The following is a 24,102-nucleotide window of genomic DNA, read 5'->3' as shown; positions in this document are numbered from 1 at the left end:
AATGTGATCGTAATGAGATCTTCCACATCAGAGGTCTGTTTCTCCCCTCTCTCTCTCTCTAAAGTCACAAATGATGGTTTGTGTAGAGTCACAGTCTTTATTACCTCTTTTTAAATTTTGTATCTGTGTCTTGTCCTCCCACAGAACTGTCACCAAAACATAAAAACTGCATCAGGCAATGCACAGCAGTGTTGGGGAGTAAATAACAAAAAGTAACAAGACTACATCGCTAGTTAGATCGCTATTTTTTTTTTTATATACAGCGAATTGACAGAATTCAGAATGTTAAAAAACAGCCATTCTGTAATGTCTGTTTAAGAGATAAATATTAATTTACTTGACAACCCTATTTAAAAAAGGCAGTGTCACTGGCAACTTTTTATCACTATCTTGTAGTATAGCTGAATACTTTGAATGGGCAGTTTGACTGTAGTTTAACTATAAATTATGAGTAGCTTGTCAAGTCATCTTCCCCAACACTTCTGCACCTACTTATTCTTCACTTTTAAAATCTCTTTTCTTTTTTTAAATCCCAAGTTTCTTTTCTTAACCCTCATGGCCTTCAAAGAATATTTCAACACCATTCTCCACAGGACGTTTATTTTACATATCTGATACCTCACATCTTCCCAACTCTCATGACCTCATCAAATGCACCGCTGGAGTCTCCCAGAAGAATGTTGTTTAACCAATCCATCAACCACAGCTGATATAATACTGCTATTGTAGAAGGCAGTAAATGTCAATGAGGCAAAGAGTAAAGATTATCCAGGCTCCCGTCTGAGTTGTTGATCTAAATCTCGATATCTTCGTGCTGTTCTTAAAAAGACTTGTGAGAAAGTGAAAGATATCAGCTCTTTCCAGGGGCTGTCCTCATTCGGCATTTTGATGTTATCCTGCACAATTTTTTAACTCCCGAGGCCAAATACTAAAAAAATAAGGCTATTAAATTATGTGTGTATACCTGTACACCTTTATGTAACCAACCTAGATTTCCAGAAACAATCACACCAAAACAGCAAGAAACTTGAAGGTGCTGGGCTTCATCCCATATTCTTTTTGATAAAGCGCCTATCAGAGCTCACAGAGGAGTAATGCAATAATAAAAAAAAAACTTCTAAGAGAAAGCTTTAGTCTTTTATCTATAGAAGGGTAAGACTCTATCACTGCACAATCTTCTTTGAACGCACCTGTGGAGTGACATTACTTCCTGGGAAAAACAATAACAGGAGTGAATATGGTTTCATCTACAAAAACAATGCTTAAGATGTTTCGTTTCGATGTTTCATCCCGTGACTTTCTGGCTTCATTCACTAACACAGACTTCCAGGTGTTTTTATGAAGGTTAAAATGGCTTTCAGATTAATTTAATGATGTTTATTAAATCATACCTGTTATGGCTCACTTGTAGCTCCCCAAGGAGTTGGTTCTTGAACCACTGATCAAAGTCCACATTGTCAAACAATTCATAGGCAGCTAAACCTACAGCGTTGTAAACTGCAAAGAAACAAATGATTTTGAAAAAAAAAAAAAAAATACCATTTAATAATTTTTAATTGAAAGACTGAATGTCAACATGGGGGGAAAAAAATTTAAAGAAAAAACAAATAATGCATGGAAATGTAATGCATATAACACACCTAGAGCTGTAAGTCATCTTAAATTTAAATAAACAAATAATATTAAAAATTAAATAATTTTATAATATCACACACACCATTCAAAAGTTTGGGATCAGTAAGATTTTTAATGTTTTTAATAAAGTCGCTTATGCTCATCAAGGCTGTATTTATTTGATCAAAATAAAAACCAAAAAAAAAAAAAAAAACACAGTAGAACAGAAATATACAGGAATACAGAAATAGTAGTGTATATTGTAACATAATTTCTATTATGAGTAAACACTGTTCTTCTTAACTTTTTATTCATCAAAGAATACTGAAAAAAAAAAAAAACACAGTTTCCAAAAAATATTAAGCAGCATAACTGTTTCCAACACTGATTACAAATCAGCATATTAGAATGATTTCTGAAGGATCATGAGGCACTGAAGACTGTTGTAATGATGCTGAAAACTCAGCTTTGCTTCACAGGAATAAATTATATTTTAAAGTATATTAAAACGGAAAACTTATTTTAAATTGCAATAATATTTCATAAAATTACAGTTTTTTTCTGTAATTTTTATCAAAAAGTTCCAGCCTTGATGAGCATCTTCTTTAAAAAGATTAAAAATCTTACTGATCTCAAACTTTTGAACAGCAGTGTAAACACACACATATACTGTATGTATATATATATATACACACACACACACAAACATGATTACATATGCAATATTTAAGCTATTTTTACATTACTAATAGTGCACTTTTAAATTATTTCAATATTTCTGAATTTCATAAGAGAACACTTTTTTTTTTTTTTTTCAATTTACATTTCTAAATTGGATTGAGCCAGATTTTTAGTCTCAGACATTTGGACCTCACTGTATGACTGAAGAGAAAGGTGTTGAGCAGTGGTCTCAAACTCAATTCCTGGAGGGCCACAGCTCTGCAGAGTTTAGCTCCAATCAGCTCCAAATCACACCTGCTTAGAAGTTTCTACCTTGATTCGCTGGATCAGGTGTGTTTGATTAGGGTTGGAGCTCAACTGTGCAGAACTGTGGCCCTCCAGGAATTGAGTTTGAGACCAATGGTGTTGAGTGTGTTTGAGGGTAACCAGTAATGCATGATGGTACCTGCATCCTTCATGAGCATCTGCACTGGGTCCTCCACATTACTGGGGCCTGAGAGAGAGAAAGCAGGCACTGTGATTTTTAAATTATTATTTTTTTTCTCCCTTACAACCTGCACACAATGTGCTTTAGGCCTGTAGCGAACATCTAGCACTTTCACACATCTGTAATAATTGTGACTTAACCACTTTGCAAACAAGCACTTTGCAAACAGTAGTAAGAGCGGCAGAGCGTGTAATAAAATAGCATAAGCAACTAAAACTTTTGTCCCATTTCCCTTAACCAATCACAATTAGCCATCCCAAAGCGACAATGAGGAGGCGACTCTCCTTATTGTCCAAGTATAATTAGAACACAGGAAACACTCAAGAGAAAAAGACAATGACACTACTAGGAAATTAACTGAGGGGTCATTATTAGAATCATCATCTAAATGTGTGCTTTTATAATGATGTTGACTTCATGCTATAATGACGCATGATTTGCAAAAAATAGAACTTTCAGGGCTGCTGTCACCATTTGAATAAAACATGGGCTTTTCGAATTCCATGCCAAAACACTCAAAGATCCTTATGAATGTCCATAAGAATATTTGTTCAGCACATCATCCTAATTTAATCATGATAGTAAATTTTAATCAACTAATTTACACGGAAAGCTCATTTGAGTCATTCACTAATTAATTAGCGAGCCAGATCAAAAGCAATGAGAGCGTAACGCTTGTCAGACGGTCCTTGTATTTGGCTGAAAGTGCGAGCTTAATTGCTACACGCAGCTGTAAGTGCAGCACTAGCGCTTTAGCTTAGCAGGGTAAGCTTTATAAAGGTGACATTTGCCCTGAAAGGCTACAATCAAAAAGTCCACATCTAATGTAGAACCCCAGATGACTTTGTCAGTTTTTCCTCACAAAAAGGTAGAGAAAATTCCTAATTTGTAAATAAAAAGAGCTTTTAAGAACTGATGGCATGGCATGTGTCATTAGATGTCAACCCAGCCTCTCTAGTTAATGTCAGGCGGAAGCTAGAAATGACAGTACTTCCATGCTGAAACACTTCAAAAAGGGGTTCTCTAAAAACCGCGTGGCATCCGGGCACATTTTCAGCACTGCCCTTTTGTTGGCTTTTCAAAATATTTGACGTAAGATGCTAACATTTTAATTACTATAGATAAAAAGGGACCTGCAGTATGAACTTTTGGTTTCAAAAAGAAATTTTTTCACCGTTTTAACTACTCCTGCTACACATGTGACATTTCTTTCAATATCACAACATAATGACAGTTCATTTAACCAGTGAGTTTAATTTGATCAGCGAGTCTTTAATCAGCACATTAAAAGCTTTGACTTGTCTAATTCATTCACTGTGTCCTTGAATGCCAGGAGTCATTGCTCACTTTTTCTTTCCTTAAAGCGTAATGAATCCATCCTTACTGGAAAAAAAGCAACAACTTAAAGGGGTGGTTGATTGCGATTTCACTTTTTTTACTTTAGTTAGTGTGTAATGTTGTCGTTTGAGCATAAACAATATCTGTAAAGTTACGACGCTGAAAGTTCAATGCAAATGGAGATATCGTCTTTTAAAATTCTGGCAGTTTAATGCCTACAAAAACGGCTCGTAGGGACTACAACGAGTTACTACGTCACAAACCCAGATAAACCCCGCCCTCAGGAACATGCAACGAAGGGGGCGAGGCCATGTTGCGTTGTTTTAGAGAAGAGGAAGAGTTGTTGCAATGCTGTCAAAACTAGGGGTGCACGAAAATATATTTTCATTTATGAATCGCGAATCTGTCTTCTAACGATTCTAATGGTTTTACAAGTTTCAAAATCAATGCTCTAAAGCAGCAGTGGTTCTTAATCATGTTCCCCTGCTCTGCATCTCTCTCTCTCTTCTGTTTAAACTGGTCTATCTGGTTAAAGCCACTCTACAATCTTTAAAACAGAACAGTCTAACCAGCATGACAAGACGGGGAAGCCAACCAATAACAGCATTTAAGCTGTTTGTCCAGCAAGGATTTTGTTAGGAATGAAAATCAATAACCATTAATATAGTTATCTATTGAATTAATTAATTTATTATTTTTACAAAATGTTTTACAAAAAATACCAAAAAATTGAAAATGAAACAAAACATGAAAATCATGGTTAAAAATTATCAAATAATAAATGAATAAAGTTTACATTTTATTATATACTTGTCAAATAAAATAAAATTACTAAAATAACTGATTCATTTAATTTGGTACAATTTCTATCCCTATATAGTGCCTAAATAATATTTATTAAAAAAATCTGATAAAACCAACCTTGAAGATTCTGCACCATCTCTAGAAGCACTGGTGTCAACGTTTGACTGTAGTTGTGGAAAATGTCCAAGAAAAGCACTTCTGTGCACGGCTGTAAAGATATCGAGTAAAACAAAGAGAACAGGATGTGACAAGGAAGCATTCGATATAGGAACATTTAAACAAAACATTTACATACCAACACAAAAACATGAAAAGAAAACCATCGGTTTTCCGTGGTATCCATCACTCTAGCCAACACAATCAATAGTGTGCATTGAAGGAGGGGTCAGGGTGCGAGACCTGACTCTGTGGCCTTCAGCATCTATTATTACATGCTGGGACACTGACCTCCAAAGGGAATAAAGGAGGTCAAATATCACAACTTTGCAAAGTGTGGCAAGCTCAACAATCACCACACATGTCAAATCATATGTTCTATGCCTTCAGGAAATCTGACATAATCCATACAGTTCAGAACGGAATCAATAAGGGCACTTAGGGCAGGTGCCTGGACTGACTATGGATGATGACAAGAGAAAGGACTTCATTCTGGCCCGGAGGTTTGGAAGACTTCTATCAAAAAGGGTTGCACAGTTAATCAAATCCAAAACTGCGGTATGGCTTAGTGTGATTATTAAATCGGAAAGGTTGGGATTTAATTCATTCAATATATGCACTGAATGATTCAGAGTGAGACAGCACAGCAGCTGATGATCGAGTGTTTTCTGTGTCTGGAGCGGTTCGGATCACAGTAAATGCTGCTCTACAACAACTTATCTCTACATCTGCTCTGAGTTTGGGTCACTTAGAATTGCACTGGGAATGCAACAAGCACCAAACACCTTTCCAATCTTGTAATGAGAAACACTTATAAACCAATTGTTGTCAACAAAAGAGAACCTTTGGGACCCCCGTGCATTTTTCCACCAAAATAAAAGCCTGACATCATGAAACTAGAAAATGAAAACATTTAAAAGCCAAAAATAGTAGTATAATAATATTAAGAATTGTAATACCAAAATAAATACATTATTATTACATTTTACTTATAGGCACCTTTCAGGGTACTTAAGGACATTATTATTATTATTATTATTATTGTTGTTGTTGTTGTTGTTGTTGTTGTTTATTCTGTGAAATATTACAATAGCACTATTCAGTGTCTTTTTTGTTGTATTTTTCTATTTTGTTGAATATTTTATTTTATTATTATTTATAACAATAATTATTATTATTATTATGGATTATTATTATTATTATTACCACTACTACTACATTTTACTTACAGGCACCTTTCAGGGCACTCAAGGACATTATTATTTTTTAATCGTTGCTTATTTATTATTTATTTATTTATTTATTTATAAATAAAAATATTAATAAATATTAATAAAATATTACTGTGAAATACTACAATAGCACTATTTACTATTCAGTTTACATTTTTTTAAATAATTTTCTATTTTGTTTTATATTTTAATTAATTAATAATAATTAGCAGTAGTATTACTGTTGTTGTTTATACTTATAATTATTTTTATATAGTAATACTAGGGCTGGACGATATGGCCAAAAAAAAAAATCCCCTACTTAAAATCAATCTGCAGATGACAAAGAAATTGTTCAAAACAAGTTTTAACTTTATTTTGTTTTGATTTTCCCTTCTGGGATTTGATCTGTATTTCCCCCTTGGGGTTAAAGTGCAATCAGAAACAACAAGCCAAAGAGACAAGATGGCAGGCCCTGCCATTGTAAACAGTGAAAATGTAACATAACATAACATATAACATAACATATAACATATAACATATAACATAACATATAACATAAAATGTAATATAAAACATCAAATTATGTGACCCTTTTAGATAAGTTTTCTTTAAACACAAGTTTAACATCTTGCTATTCAGTAGATAGGAGGTAGTTCTGATAAACGATGTGACGATGACATCGTGGGGTTAGGGGTGTGCCCAAAGCGTGAATCCGTATTCAGAAAGGCACGGAAAACGAATATTGACTGCTAACGGTTGCCTGTTACAGTTACATTACAGTACATAAAATTTCATTTACCACATAAACAGAGTAAGGACGATGACGAATGATTTGCATATCATGAGCAAAACTGACAAACATCTAATCTTGTAAAATGTGTGGTAAATACTGCAGCTCCATAGTATAAACGCATGCGATTGCCAGTCTCGAAAGTGAAAGTGAAACTAAAAAGCGATCGTGCATTCAAAAGCAGTTGCAATGCATAATAGCGGCTCCCTGAATCCCGCAATTTTATATACAGTATGATGATCACCCAATGATAAAACTGCAAGGGAAAGAAATATTTTCCTCCCATCCTGTATTTATTCTCCGCAGTGAGTCAATGTCATGGAGGTAAGGGCAGAGCAAGTTTAAATATCTTTCTAGTCTATATTTCCATCTTGTAATCCCGCTGTTTTGGGTATTAAAAAAAAAAAAAAATTATTTGTAATAGAGCAGATACCGACTGTTGTTCATGTATTTATGACCTCATCTGCGCGTCTGTGCATTCATTCATAACGAGACACGCAGGATTCATATTTAAATGGTATTTTTGCAGCTTAACATTTACAGATACTAGTTCATATCGTGATTTGATTTAAGTGTAATGACCTACTTTTGATTTATTCATCCAAACTTTGACAAATTCAATGACATTCCGCGTTATACAGTACATTCTGTTTTTATAACTAGATTCCACGTTTCTTTCTATTTCTTCTTTGATAAAAAAAAAAAAAAAGCCTTTGCTTTCCTAAATTCCTAAGGCCCAATCATACGGTTAATTGCAAATTATTATTTGCATTTACTACATTTTTTTTCCTGCTGTACACAATACAATCAGAAAAGACATGCATTATGTTTGTGGCTAAGTTGCGAGTTGAGATCCACTGCTTTCGACTGATGTGCAACATTCACACTGCTTACAAATATTTGCACTCAGAAAGACTATTTAAGCCCAAAACATCATTAAGACATTCCCTTTCGAAATTACCTGAAGGTTAAATGACTCTACAGCAGCGTCTTTCACTGAGTATATGACAAATGTGATGTAAAACGCTACACTCGCTTGAGGTTATAAGTTTAGTCAGCCAATGTCATTTTAAAGCCAGGACATAAAAGCCACATTAAGTAGGCAGCCAGATGTAATGCAAATCAAGTCGCATGAGGGCAGCAACAAATGACCCTGTAGAGTCACGGCCCCCCTATGTAAATTCCACAGAAATGAGACAGACCCCTGATTCCTTTTAACTCAGTCACTTTGCATTTACTGACACTTCCGTTGACCTTGGAACACTCTGTAAGGTGGTTTACCACAAGATGAGCAAATGGAAATGTTCCATATGCAAAAAAAAACAGCTTTGAACATTAAAATAATTATAAAATCAGTTAAACTGTATTTCATGGAAGAAGAGAGGTCACTTACCCGCAAACTATACTTCCAGGAGTCACCGCCTGTCTCTTCCACAGCTGAAGAAAGAAACGACGTTAAACACAACTTGTCACAACATATATCATGCACTTTAAAGTGATAGTTCACCCAAAAATAAAAATTCAGCCAGTTATTCATCTTTATGTCATTACAAACCGTGCAACTTTGTTGAAGAATGTTCTGTCCATTCTGTTTAATATAATGGGGCTGAAGGAGGACTGAGGCTGTCAAGCTTCAAAAAGCAAAACCTGTTAACCACTACGACTGAATCATTGAGTCAGTGAGCTGAATTTCTCCAATTTTCATGATTCTTTTACAGTGCTTCGCTGTCATTTAGAGTTTGAAAGTAACAGTCCTCATCCATTTTGATTATATTGATAAGAGTAGGAAGGATATTCCATGTAAGAAAAAAAAAACTGAACAAAGAAATGAGGGTCAGTAAATAACTATTCTTTTAACCGTCACAAATTCTAACATTTAAGCAAGCCTTTCTCAGAAACCATATCCTGGTTGTCGCACCCCAAAGATGTGGCAGGATTCTCTCTACCCATGATTCAATCATGATCCGGTCATTAAAAGTGATAATGTCACCTCCTCTATTATCTCTAACCACCTTATATTCCTAAGGGTTGGTCATCAACAGGCCAGAACAATTCCGTCTGCTGCCGAGTCACTGAATTAATCGCAATTACGCTGCCTTGACAGCAGGACCCCTGGACGAATCAGCAACTGGCATTCCCAACTCAATAAACAAATTACTGGACCATGGGAATATAGATTAGAAAATGACACCAGCAAAGTACACCAAGAGATTTTAAATTACAGCCAACTGTACTTTGTGAAGCATCATTTCCTTGAGAGGTATTACATGTGTTAAATTACTGTGGCAGGTACGGTTCAGCATCTCTGGGCATAACATAACGCAGGGCTCGGTTAACTGACAGGACAGGGCAGCTTCTTGACTTCAAGTTCACGGGTAGTACATCTGTTGGCATAGCTACTTTCACCTCACTAATTCATGCTTTCAGGTTATGCTGTCCTCTTCTTTTTGACAGGTTGAGCCTTATATAGTCATCATTAATGAACACCTGAAACAGTACGGTTCAGTTTGTTGTTCTAAAACTTAGAAAAGAACATCCTGTGGGATTTTAGAATGGCAATGTACAATGTTTGAGTATAATTTAAGGTCTGTGGTAGATAATGTTTTCAGTAAAAAATTATACAGAACATACTTGCATATGTATGTGCAATTATGTAATTTTTAATGGCATTAATGCTTATTAAATTGTTAAAATGTTTCCTTCTATTGAATCTAATAATTATACAAAAACTAATTTATTAATTATCTTTTTAAATTTAATTACCAAACATTTTTAATTAAATATTTGAATACAATACTTCTATTGTAAAATATAATATTTCATGTAAATAAGTATATAATATTAATAATATACTGTTTTACATTGGTGTGTGTATGTAATGTATGCGTGTGTGTGTGTTGTGTGTGTGTGTATATATTTGTTTTTTTTTGTGACCTAGCAGTTAATGTTCCTTCCACGTACAGCTGTGGCTCTGGGATACGAGATTCTGTCTCGTGTATCAATTCTACTCCCCATCTCTACCATCTCTCTAATTACAAATGGCAAACAGCCCAGAAAAATACAAACAATGTATGTTTCAATGTTTCACAGCTTGAGTTCATAAATTTATTGAGTTCATAATTCACATTTACCAAAACTCTCTGGGTCTTCTTCCCACATGGTTAGCTCTTCCTCTGTCAGCAGAAAGTATTTGGACACCAGTCTTCTGCCAATCTCCGTCAGCGTTTGGTGTGTAAAGAATGCAGTCTTAATTTTATGTGCCTCCAGGCTCTCCGGCTTACTGTCTGTAATGCATATTGCAACATCACTTTAATATACAATTATGCATATAGTAATGTTCAAGATATTATATCATTCATTAAACCATCTCATGTGCTCCTACAGTCCATTAGTAAGGCAATAAAACATTGAAACGGGAGGAATTTTTATATCAGTTTACTTCAATCTCTATCTAGGGAGCCTCAGCCAGCGACCGAACAGCCAATTTCATTATGAGCATCTCATCGATTCACTCTTGCCCTCTACCAACTCAGAAATGCCCTTGATGTGTTTAAAGGCTGTTATCCATTTCCTATTCGAATAAGCTAGAACTTTAAAATGGAGGCACGCCATGCCAAAGTCATTACGCTGCCTACCTTCAATGTTCTTGGCAGGTTTGTAGGCATCATTTTTGACGATCATCTTGATGAGGTTCATGCACTGTACAATAAAACGCTCGAAAACAACTCCGTCGCCAGCCTCGGTGAACACGTAGCTGACCGCGAACTCCAGCGAACGCTGGATGAGAGGGATGAAAGGCCATGGTTGATATTCCAGGAAGTCCAGCAGCTAGTAAAGAGCATAAGAGGCTACGTTAAACCACAGTTCAGGAGTATAGCATCTCAAGTATAAGTGCCCAGATTATTTCCTTTGCCCTCTAACTGACTAAACTTTTAGACTTACAACTTTGGTGAACAAAATGATGGTCTTCTCAAGCTTTTCCCTGCAAAGACTGCCTGGTCCAACTTGCCGGCCTGCAAATAGTATTAAAAAAATATAAACTCTATCATTATTTACTCACCCACATGTTGTTTAAAACCTTTTGGAGCTGTCGAGCTCCAAAATGACAAAAATCACCATAAAGTATCATAAAAGCTGTCCATTTGTGGTATTCTCAGTCTTCTAAAGGCCAAACAGATCGAAATTCAAGCTGTAACTCACTGAAAATCCAATCTAGCTCTTCTTCATGAAGGTTCAAAATATGTCTGAATGATTTCACAAGTTTGCCTGATCCGGTTCCGGATTACCATTCACTGACTCGATGATTCGATCACTGGAGGGTTTTCTGGGAAAATAGACACATTCTGTTCTGGTCTGTTCTGCACATAAAGTTTCTGGTTTGCTTTAAAAGCCTTAGCGCATAAGAATTCACGTGACGTGCTCATGAACCTAGCTCCGTACGTTTGGCCCCCTTTTTGCTGATTTTTTTCGTTTTATTTTAAGTTTTATTCATTAATAATACTTTCCCTGATGGCATACAATCGAAAACAGCAGGAGATGTCTCCATCGGCTTCTCCGATTAAGTAGAAATCCAAGCTACCTTAGAAGATGATGAGGACATTCTAAGAACCGAGTTGACGGCGATGCGGAACAAGTTCGCTTCTCACATGTCAGTTGTTCAGTCGCTATGCTCTAAATTGGATCTTCTTACAGGGGAGATGAGAGAACAAAAGAAAGTTGTCGTAGATCACGATAGGCGTGTAGCCGCGCTCGAGCAACAGGTTGTGGACTTACAGGATCGCAATAGGCGCAGCAATCTGCATCTGGTCGGATTGCCTGAAGGTTCCGAAAAGGACGACCGTATGGGCTTTTTGAAAAGAACATGGCTCCAGTTTCTGGTGGGCAAAAAGATTGAAGTGGAGCAAGTGCATCGCGTGTACACAAGGCTCTCCTCAGATCGCGCTAAACCACGGGTTTTCATCTTTAAACTGTTGCAGTACACAGACAGGGAGCTCATTTTGCGGGCCACCAGACGTCACGCCCCGGTGAAAACATCCGACGGAGCAACACTGTCATTCTTTCCAGATTTTTTCCGGTCACCGCAAAAAGCAGTAGTGCATTTGCGCCAGTAAGGAAGGAAATGAGAGAAGCTGGCATCCAGAATTTTCTTCTTTATCCTGCAATTCTGAAGGTCATTCTCAATCAAGGTGAACCTAAAATGCTATACTCCCCAGAAGAAGCAAGAGTTTTTCTCACATCTCATTCATCCACCAACTCTCAGTGAGCTTCAGCTGGACATTTGCTGTCTAATCGGAGAAGAGATGCTCTAAATGGTTAGGTGACTGTTTTTCACGGTTCACTTTAATGTTCACTTCTTAATTCATAGTTACTAGAAGCTTTCATTGTGCATACAGTATCGCTTACTGATTAAGAAGTAATTTTATTTATGTTTTAGTTGTGTTCTTTATCTCTCTCTCTCTCTTTTTTTTTTTTTTTTGTTTAAATAGAGATACTACCTAATCAATATGTGACTATGGGGCCAATGTTGGTGCTTCAGTAATGTGCAGGTTTTTGTTGACGCCACGGACCATATTAAGGGGTGCTGGCAGATCAAAGTTTGTTCTTGGTTTGATCTGCCATAGTTCATGGGAATGTATTTATGTTTTTTTTTTTTTTTTTTAATAGTGAACATAGTACCAATATGGCACCGGTACCTAAGTAACCGGTATGTACTAGAACCGAATCAGAACGCAGATTTCGGTGCCATGCCTGAGCGATCGATTAAAATATTTTTCCTTTGTTTCTCCGAAACGAACGTAAGAAGCATCATCACCGGCACCGCACGTGAAAAAAATAATTTCCCGACTGAGAAAATGCACGTGAACTCACGTCGGAAAGCTCAAATAATACAAGTCCAACAAATCTTTGTAGTAGTAACGCAAGTGTGCTGTTTTCACATTCCTACTTAAAAGCACAACTCGGGAAATGAGAGCATCTGAGGAGCGCGTGAATGCAGAAAAATTACACTTGCTCTGACAGCAGCAGGTAGCGTTCCATTAACTAGCTAAGCTAAACATGCTTAAATTAGGGCTGGGCGATATGAGCAAAAATTCATATCTCGGTATCTTTTGGCTGATGTGTTGTGTATATCTCGGTATTTTGTATTTGGATTAAACAAATAAAGTGAATGTAAGCATGTTGGCATATATTATGTGCAAAAAGGGTTAAAATCACATTACATTCTAACATTGTAACATTTCAATCTAAAAACAAAAATAATGCTTTTAAAGCAGAAGTTAAATTTACTAAACACAGACTGAGTAGAAATGGCTATTTTGATTACCCCATTACTTTACAGTTAGTGCTATCATACAAATACACTTACTTGTAGGTTTAAAATTCTGCATACATCACATTTATTGTCCAACTACAAATATTTCAGCAAAATGTATATTTTAGTCAGAGTTATTGCGCTCCGTCTGTTTGGCGCGCGTGCGCGCGGCGGCGCTCGTTCTAAATGAAGTCTGTGAACTTTAGCGGAGAATCGCAAAGCAAAAGCTCACGCACTTCTGACAGTAAAATGGAAATATTTCCATAGCTTTCTAACATTTACAGATGGAGAATATGTAAATTCACATTATCTGTGAAATGTAAGTATGCATTAGGGAAAACAGCACATCTCAAACACATTAAACAGCACGTCTCTGTCAGAGCCGCTTTAAACTGAAACTATAAACTATAGGCTAGTATATCTTACGAGTTTTTTTTTTTTAAAGCCCTTCATATAAAGCTTGTCACGTTTAGAACAAATTGTATTATGCACTTTCTCCGCAGCAGTTCAGTCTGTGTCCTCCCTAGATATCTTTTCAGCTGCGCTCGTATCAAGCTTATAAAGAATATATCGATATATCATAGTAACTCGCAACTCAAAAGAAAATATGTATCATAGTAACTCGCAACTCAACAGAAAATATGTTCCATAGGCTACTAATGCATCAATTAGCAATGGATTATTAATATACTTAATTATTATGAAAATACCAGCGATGGCTTGAATAACACAGATAAACTATATATTGTTGTAGTCGAGTGTTTAATGTATTTGTTTCATCATTCAAAACATTTATATCTTCTGTTTACTCAGTTACAGCAATAGCAATGCCTTTGTCCATATTGGGGATTTCCTGGAGCTTCATGAGTTGCATATACAGTATGTTTATATATACATATACCTGTGTATATATATATATAACAAGTATCGGTTCAGGCACCGGCACCGTTTTAAAAGTATCGATTTGGCACCGGTATCGAAAAAAACCCAAACGATACCCAACCCTATTTAATGGTAGACTCAACTGGTTTTATTTTCAAACTTGTATTTTGTCTTATTATGCAGTAATTCTGTTCAATACCTATGACTGATCTTAATATTCTGAGTTGTAATATTATAGGCCTAAATGGCCCTCACAAACATACAGGTTTTCTGGATTTTTTGCGAAGAAGAAAGATTGATATAGTGTTAGTTCAAGAATCCCATTTGAAAGAGGAGGATATACGCAGGTGTAATAAGTTGTATGAAGTGGTATCTCACTCATCTTCAGATACGAAAACCAAGGGTGTCCTAATATTGGTGCGGAAGACATTAAATATTACTATTTTAGATAAAGGTTGTGATACAGACGGTAGAATAACTCTTATAAAAACAATAGTGGAGAATAGGAATATTTTATTTCTTTCAGTTTATGCCCCTTGTACTCCTGACCCTACTTTTTCTCTGTTTTGTCAACCTATCTTGAAATTTTCGGATTTTGAAATTGTATTGGGTGCAAATACGAATTCTGTAATGTCGCATATCCTAGATAGATCTGGACCAAAGGAATCACACTGTCAAGTCTAAAACAATTCTATAGGAACTGCCAGTGACACAGTCGGCGCGAATGCAACCAGGAAAATGGCCTGAGGGGGAAATTGGTTCTATTGGAACCACCCTGCTGGCTTCCTAGAACTACACTGTGAGAAAGCCCCTATTATTCACATTCATTATATGCCAAAGAGGGGTGTGTTTCACAGAAGTCAGTAATTCATTTAGGATTGGAACAGAATGAGGATGAGTAAATGACAACATAATTTCATTTTTAGGTGAACTGTGTATTTAAAGCATCTCTTGTTATTGATTACATTGGCTAAATAAGTCAAACGAAAGCCAAAAATTACAAAACCAAAAAAGCATCCCCAAACGGCAAAGACTAATCTGTTTTCTTACAAGTCAGCACTCAGGACAGCGTGATATAGTGTGATAGAGCAGGGTAACCTTTCAAGGGGATTGGGCATCAATTTCTTGGTGCAGAGAGAAATGAAGAAATGAATAGAACCAAAAAAGCGTGGATTATTTTGGGGACCTTATCTGGCCCAGAGTTGATATTTCACATTCTGTTTGCTCATAAGCTAAGTCTCTCATCCACACTGAAATACCAACAGGCCGAATGGAACCTGACCTGCGGCCCAGCCAGGAGAACATATTGCCTATGATTTCACCAGTAGATAACAGCTTTCTTCTGTCTCATCTGATGATATATAACTCATGCAACGACGAGTCTGGGAAAAGCAGGGCACAGTGTCTCCAGGTGAAACCATGCAGATATGGCATTATTGTCTTTCGCTTGAGCAGAAATTTCGTTTGAAGTGGTGATCTTTCAGATATAAATTAGTTCGGCCTTTGACTATGCACTCAATAAAGAATCCCAGCCCGTCAGAATTAACCTTATGATCTCAATCAGAAATATCGTATAAATCCTTTTTACTTAGAATATTATTTTCGATTAAGCTGGAGAAAAGATCATGTTAAAGTATATGGACCCACTAATGTTTCAAAATGAACAGCTTTTTATATAAATTTATTTAATAGTCTTAAAAAAAAAAACTGTAGATGTGTCAATGACTTAAACTGACATTCAAAAATGAACAGGAATTTTTTTTTTTCTTCACTCAATATCACATAACTGAACTCTGTAACCTGAAAAAAATGGCTGTTATCTCTGGATAGGCTGAGGATTAAAAACTTCAAATCCTCAAATCAAATATTTATTTCTCCTAAATGGTTGTTCCTCCAAATCCAATTCTGCTACAATACAATAGCACTTTGAATAAAATACTTTGAATAGCTTTGAATAAAATTTAATTGGAAAAAAAGTCTCTCAGTACATTGTGGTGAAAAAAGTCTTTAACAGAGTTCTTAGTTATTTGTCCTCATTAAAAAAAAAAAAAAAGGTTTTCCACAAAGAAATGAATAGTACTGAAAATACAGAACTGTCATACAATTAGCCTAATTGTTGTACATGGAGTCGGTTGCCTCATGGGAGTAGACAGGTTGATATCACAGATATCCTTCATCTCAGTAACCTCCTGTTACTGGATACTTTTGCTGACAGAATGAATCATGGCTGACTGCAAACAGCACATTTTTACAATGGCAACAACTGAAAACGTAAACTAAGCACAACATAAAAAATCCTCAGTGCACCTTAAAATCTAATTAATGTACATTAATGTTCAAATTTTTATTCAGTAAGGATTTATCAATGTGTTTACAGCAGGTGATTGACTACGCCATAAAAAGATTATATGTTAAAAAGTTTGTCGATGGAAAAAACAACTCAAAAACACCATTGGAATTAGAAAAAAAGAGAAAAGCATGTAATAATACTCACAGCATTCTAGAAACTGCTTTAGCCGCTCAAAGACTGCATTGAGGAAGCCCTAGGGAAGCAGACAGAGGTAGTAAATGAAACATCGGTATCAGGTGTGGTTAGCGACCACGGTGCTATTGGTGCTGACAACATCTAGGCTTTCTTGGGTCACGTTGAAGGCAGATTTGGCAGGAAGCCCCAGGCAATCTTAACTCAGGTTGGGGAAGGACAGGCTGTTTATGTGGTGTGTCGGAGGAGAGATTTAGAGAGTGCCTGCCGTGCCAGGATACAATCCTAGAACGGTCGTTAAATATATGGAACCAGTCTGATCAACACAGGGCACAAGTAACACTGAGCTGACAGATGGAAATTTCTGCACCACAAACAGTAAATTACAGCAGTAAATTTGCTCTTAACACTAAAACTTTGCAGTCATTAAACAATGGGCTGACTGACTGTCATTGTAGAAGTATAAATGAAGTGAATATGCTACTGTGTGTATATTAATGTACATTCAATTTCTTTATGACTTAAGATGCGCACACATACACGAAGCAGGAGCTATCTGACAAAACTTACTTATTTTCAGTGCTATGCAATTTCAAACAGACAACATTCAAGTACAATGATACAGAAATGAATATTTGTAAATACATTAAATATATAAATAAAAGAACAATAGGTTACACTTTATTTTAAGGTGTACTTAATTACTGAGTAATATTAATTAACTACATGTACTTACTATATGGTTAGGGTTAGAATTAGCATTTGGCTTAGGGTTACTTGCATATAATTATGCAAAATGTATTGTTATTATAATAGTAAGTACATGTAACATGTAACAAGGACACCTTAAAATAAAGTGTTACTGAACAATATAAAATGACCATATTTCATATAAATGTATTAACTACACATCAATATGTATTTATATAAACTTCATAAAGAATACATTAACAGTATTAGTATAAACAGTTTTTATATGCCAGAAGTATACAGTACAGCCTATGTTTTAATATATAAATTACTATTAGGTTTTATGTAATTTAAGAACGAAAATATTTTTTAAGATGTAAAACAAATGATATATAAATATCAATACGAAAAATGATATAGAGATATATATATATATATATATATATATATATATATATATATATATATATATATATATATATATATATATATATATATATATATATATATATACACACACAGTTAATATTTTGGATTGGATTTTATTGTTTTCTTATTAATTTAGTTAACATTTTAGTAATTTTGAAAAAAAATTATCTTTTTTTTTTTTTTTAATATGTCTATCAGTTTTATCAAATTTTAGGTTTTAGTTTTTAGTGTATTTTTAGTTTTACTTTTCAGTTTATTTAGTTATTTTAGTAATGTAACAAACTAAACAAAAATGAGAAATGTTCCTTTGGCAAGCTCAAATGCTTATTTTATTTCAAGTAACGAAAATGTTTTTTATGGTTTTGGCTTTAGTTTTAGTTTTAGTTAACAATAATAACCCTGATATATATTTAAAATTCAAACACCCTATTCCTGTATATATTTTAAGATACAAGTAATCAATAAGTTTTATATAAATTCATACAACAAACAATAAAAATAATATAATACAATACTCCTGAATGTATATCATATAACGACAACATTTTGCGCTAAGCCAAATTCACTCAATGACTGACTGGTAAGTAAATTTCCTGTTATATTCTTATGCCATTAGCAGTTCTGAAAATATTCACTCCCTGCGATGTGATATCTCACTGGTGACTGAACACCATGTGAAGTCCACTTCAGGCACTGTACTTCAGTCAAAGGTAGACTAAAGATGTTTTGCGTTTGATAATGATGGAGTAATGATGCACTGAGGATGAAGAGGATTGGGAAAAAGTTGGATATTTTATGACACCGACTGTCTGGCTTTGAGCGGAAAGACGACATTAAAGTCCAAGAGTCTCCAGAGAGACAAGAGAGCTACAGCCCTACCGGGAGAACACCGTGTTTCTGTCGCTTGGCAGTTGATTGATAGCCGGAGGCAGCAGCTCATTGAAAATATTCTCTTTTGAGTTGTCTTACCTCCAGAATGGATCAATAATGGTGCCATCATCATTTCCTTTACCGCAACTAATAAGCTCAAATTCAAAATGTCAGTGGCACAGGCTCCAAAGACGCAGCCTTCCTGACAATCCAACAAATGGACTGCCGGATCAAGGGTTGAATACATAAACTTAGAATAAAAATGGGATCTTCTTTGAAGCAGAAAGGGAAGAAATGGGAATGTCACATTCATATGAATATACTGTGAATATTTAATATTTCACCGAGCGCTACTATAAAGACATCTCTATGTACTATATATAGAAAGTATGTGTGTATATGAAGCAATTCTAACTGTCCTTTGAGACTAACAAATACATTTTAAAGCTCAGCGTAACAGTTATTACATGAAATCTTTTCTGCATTGTACTATCAACGCTACAAAACCTTTTCTTTGACTCATTGTTCAGTTTCAATTTCAATTTCAAAGACTCATTAAGGTTTAGGAAGGCTCGCATCATTGTAATGTGAAAATTATCTCTGATAAGCCAACTCCCACAGATGCATTAAGAGATGAAGGCACCATATGGGCTTCCTGCAGAGGCTGGCTGCACTTCAGCGTGTGCTTTGTGCCGGCAAATTCTCCTCGCATTCAGATTATGTTGTGACAAAATTCTCATTTAACCCATTTAAACAACAAAATGAACAAATAAATCACTATTATTTTGCACGTCGCAATACAAAATGTTGTGTTTCAAGGAGATATATTCTAATGTTTAATGCATAATTACCTTAGGACATGTAATGCATTAAATATTCACACTGACCTGTTTTTTTTCTTTTCTTTTTTTTCCCAAGCCCCATCTTCCACTTGAGAATGAGCATCTCATTTATGTGCAATGATTTATTTTTAATATCAGAACTCCAACATCATAACCCTCATGTTGATTTTCCTTGCAAACAACTACTCAATTTTCACAATTCAACCTGTCTTTCTTCAAAATGAATTTTTATGGGTGCAGAAGTGATTAGCGGCTTTAAAAGTGAACACCAGAAAACATCAACCCTGGCTTTCAGATCACATCTAAACAAGCAGTAAGTAAATATTAGAAAAACTAAACTTTTTTGCTATATTATATATGAAGGATGATAGACCTTCTTTTATTATTTGAAATATTCCAGAACTTACCATGACTTCCATGTTGTTATGTGGCTCAGTGAATCCATGCACAGTAAGTTTCCGAAGTACTGCAAGTAGAACAAACAAATATACAACAACTGTTACTTATAAATGCCATATATTTGTCACAAAAAACTTTTTTATTTTTTTTGTTAATACACTGTGTTCCAAATTATTATGCACATGCCATCTTTGTTTGTTTTTCCAAATCAGTCAGTATGATTAAAGATACATTTTTTCCTCAAATATTATTTTACAATGAGAATGTTATTACATGTGAAAGAAGTGATAATGCCAACAGTTTTATTGATATTTAAAAAAAAAAAAAATACAAAAAAATATGTTGTTCCAAATAATTATGCAGAATGCAGTTTGAAAACATCCAATTGATTATAATCAACTCGAAACAGAAATCTGTCATATGTGACCCTGGACCACAAAACCAGTCTCAAGTCGCTGGGGTATATTTGTAGCAATAGCCAAAAATATATTGTATGGGTCAAAATTATAATTTGTTTTTATTTTTTATGACAAATCATTAGGATATTAAGTAAAGATCATGTTCCTTGAATATATTTTGTACATTTCTTACTGTAAATATATCAAAACTTAATTTTTGATTAGTAATATGCATTGCTAAGAACTTCATTTGGACAACTTTAAAGGTTATTTTCTCAATATTTTGATTTCTTTGCACCCTCAGATTCCAGATTTTCAAATAGTTGGAAATCTCGGCCAAATATTGTCAGATCCTAACAAACCATACATCAATGGAAAGCTTATTTATTTAGCTTTCAGATTTTGTATAAATCTCAATTTCAAAAAATTGACGCTCAAGACTGGTTTTGTGGTCTAGGGTCACATATGTGCTGCATGGACAGATCATTTTTCCAAAAATAAACACTTTAAAACAAAACAGCTATTTACAGTTGAAGTTACATATTAATATATGCACCCTTCTTGGAGATGACTTTAACAATTCTCTCATCCATTGAACATCCATGTATAGTTTCTGGCAGTATTTCATTTGAGGATGCCAGTATTGCCTCCCAGAGCTGTTGTTTGGCGATATACTGCCGCCCACCTTCATAGATCTTCATTTTAAGGATGCTCCACAGGTTCTCAATAGGATTGAGGTCAGGGGATGATGGTGGCCACACCATGATTTTTTTCTCTTTTTATGCCCACAGCAATCAAGGAATCAATGTTTTTTTTTGGTTTTTTTGGAAAAGTGTATGTATGTTAGAATATAAAAAGTATTTTACATGAGGCTGAAGAAAAAGCCTTAAAGGGATAGTTCTCCCATTCTGTCATTAATTGCTCACCCTCATGCCGTTTCAAACTCGTAAGACCTTCATTCATCTTCAGAACACAAATTAAGGTATTTTTGATGAAATCCGAGAGCTTTCTGACCCTGCATAGACAGCAACACAACTACCACATTCAAGGCCCAGAAAGGTAGCAAGGACATCGTTACAATAGTCCATGTGACATCAGTGTTTCAACCTTAATTTTATGAAGCTACGAGAATAATTTTTGTGCACAAAGAGAACTAAAATAACGATTCTATTCAACAATTAGGGTCAGAAAGCTCTCCGGTTTCATCAAAAGTATCTTAATTTGTGTTCCGAAGATGAACAAAGGTCTTACGGGTTTGAGGGCCAGTAATTAATGACAGAATTTCATTGTTGGGTGAACTATCCCTTTAATTCCAATCTGTATGCTCAGTATGTTTACAGCGATTATTTCACTTATTTTACTATCATTTACATGAATGGTTAAAAAGAAAGTGTATATCATGGGTCACCATTTCTTTTCAAAAATTCTTTTGCCTTTAATTATTTTTATACACTGAAAACGGTCCTGCAGAGCAACAAATCTAACCACAAATATTTCATGCATTCTCTAATTTAATAGTCATTAAAGCTGCAATTGTAATATATATAAATAATAAATAATAAATGCAGCAATTCCAATAGGGTCCTCGCACCATGGTGCTCGGGCCTTAATAAAAAGGACAGGTATGTATAATTAAAGTATTTCTCACCAAAGATTCCATCATGCTATCCAAGCAAATATAATTATAAGAAATAGTCAATAAAAAAAAAAAAAAAGAAAAAGAAAAGGAAAAAAAACAAACATTACAAGCACAAAAAATACAGAATTATTTTTATTTTCATGGAAAAATTACAATCAAGTTTTCAAGTAAACACTAAAGTAAACAGCATTATTACTATTTCGATTTATAGCCCTAATTTTACAAAAAAAAATGAAATAATTAGACAATAATTATATTGGATTAATTTGTTCAACATGTTCAGTGGTAGTAACCTACATTTGGGTGCAACCACTTCTTCCATTTTATCTCAAAATCCCTTTAAATACATTAATGTTGATTGAATGAGTTTGTCTGACAAAGAGGCAAGTAATTAAAATTAGCAGAATATTTTCCATTTTTAAGCCTGACTCTCTGTTCGCGTTTGCTTGCGGACGTCTTTAAACTACTAAAGTTATCCAGCCGAGAGCAGTGAGTGGCTTGCAGCATTAACTCAACCAGTGTCGGTGCTTGTATGTATAGCTGCTTAAGTCTGTAATCTGCAGGCGTAGGCTGGGATATTTTCTAAGAAGCAATGAGTGTTTCAGCACTGACTGTATGCGTGTGTGTGTGTGTGTGTGTGTGTGTGTGTGTGTGTGTGTGTACCTTTCAAAGAGAGCAGAGTACGCTCCAGGGAGCTAAGAGCAGCCTGTTGGTCTCCTGCGTAGATCTGCTGTAGGAATGTGTCCGTGTGATGATTCCACAGAGAGCAAGCGAAACTATAGATGCTTGACGCCAGCTTTAAAAAAAAAAAAAACAGAAGCACAAAAACAGGGGTTAAATTAGCATTTGGTGACAGTTTCTTAGGGGGCGTTCAGAGGTACGATGTGATTGAACTATTTGGCAGATATGCTTAAAGTCTTCGCTGCTTCGGTGCATCTTTGATTTGGTGCACCCACTATGCTAACTTTACTTTGGAGCACCATAGACAGATAAAGCTAGTCCCCAATGCTACTACTGTGCATAAGCTGCAGGATTACCCAAAATGGTTTTCTTCATATGGGAGAAATTCACATTTTTCATTATACTTCCACTCCTGGGCTATCTTCAGATCTACATAATGCTGCATCTCAAATTTTTCTTCAAATGTTCACAAAGCCTGCATTTATTTTATTATTGTCTTTATTAGAATATTGTGAAATAACAATTTCAAATAAATATGTGTGTGTGTCATGCAGAATAAGGCATTAATATTAATATGTGATTTATTAATACTAATAAAGAGTCAATATGCTAGTAATATGCATTCTAATAAGTTGCTAGTCAATTGTGAGAATTGGTCCCTAAACTAAAGTGTTACCGGTAACACTTTACAATAAGGGTACATGAATTATCATGTACTAATGCCTAAATTAATACTCAATTCAACACATACTAATGATTATTAAGGGAGTTAACTAATTATGAACTATCCTTAACTACGACTAGAGTCATACGGATTCTTGCATGAATAACGGCAGCCTTAACTACATGTTAGTACATGTTTGATAGTTAATGCATTAGCATTTATGGGTAAACTAAATCAAACAGCCTCTTTAAGAAGGAATAAGAAATACTCTGACTTTGAAATTAATTTAAATAATTTAATACTATCATAATTTGAGCATTTGACATCCTTAGCTGTCATAAACATTATTGGGTGGCAAAGGATTAGTTGATCCTCCTCATCAAGTGTAGAAAATACTAAATACACTAATGACTGATCTTGTCTGTTTTATGTTCATCTCTCACCCTATTGTGTCTTATACACGGATTAATAAAAAAAAAAAACAACAACCCACAAAGAACATTTGTAGAACAATTCCTAATGAAATGCTCAAACTGGAAAGAGTTCACTGTCCACCCAGACACAGCCATGATGATCCTGTACCTCCACTCAGAGCATCTCTTAACCGGGCTGAATACTCACTGTGTTAGTACATGTGTGTTTGATAGAACGTATAACACAAATCATGAGCTGAGTTTAGTAAGTAGTTAACAGTGAATTCATTATGATTGGGCCCTCTCAAGTAAAGTCATG

At 35.0% G+C, this 24,102-nt stretch overlaps 1 protein-coding gene across 1 annotated transcript in view; it reads right to left on the bottom strand.

Moving 5' to 3' along the window:
• The window catches only part of ipo11 (importin 11), a 205,409-nt gene that overhangs the window by 142,962 nt on the left and 38,345 nt on the right, over positions 1-24,102 (bottom strand). Inside the window, exons 6-15 of the mRNA XM_058783964.1 lie at positions 22,689-22,821; positions 19,997-20,055; positions 16,771-16,819; positions 11,027-11,097; positions 10,720-10,912; positions 10,216-10,368; positions 8,478-8,521; positions 5,042-5,132; positions 2,741-2,788; positions 1,392-1,497 (exon numbers count right to left, since the gene is read on the bottom strand). Coding sequence (XP_058639947.1) covers positions 1,392-1,497; positions 2,741-2,788; positions 5,042-5,132; positions 8,478-8,521; positions 10,216-10,368; positions 10,720-10,912; positions 11,027-11,097; positions 16,771-16,819; positions 19,997-20,055; positions 22,689-22,821 — 947 coding nt within the window. The remainder of the gene's footprint in view (positions 1-1,391; positions 1,498-2,740; positions 2,789-5,041; positions 5,133-8,477; positions 8,522-10,215; positions 10,369-10,719; positions 10,913-11,026; positions 11,098-16,770; positions 16,820-19,996; positions 20,056-22,688; positions 22,822-24,102) is intronic.

The sequence above is a fragment of the Onychostoma macrolepis genome, chromosome 08 (assembly GCF_012432095.1).
Source record: "Onychostoma macrolepis isolate SWU-2019 chromosome 08, ASM1243209v1, whole genome shotgun sequence".
Taxonomy (NCBI): Eukaryota; Metazoa; Chordata; class Actinopteri; order Cypriniformes; family Cyprinidae; genus Onychostoma; species Onychostoma macrolepis.
The sequence above is the reverse complement of the archived record's forward strand: the minus strand, read 5'-3'. Positions and strand labels throughout refer to the sequence as shown.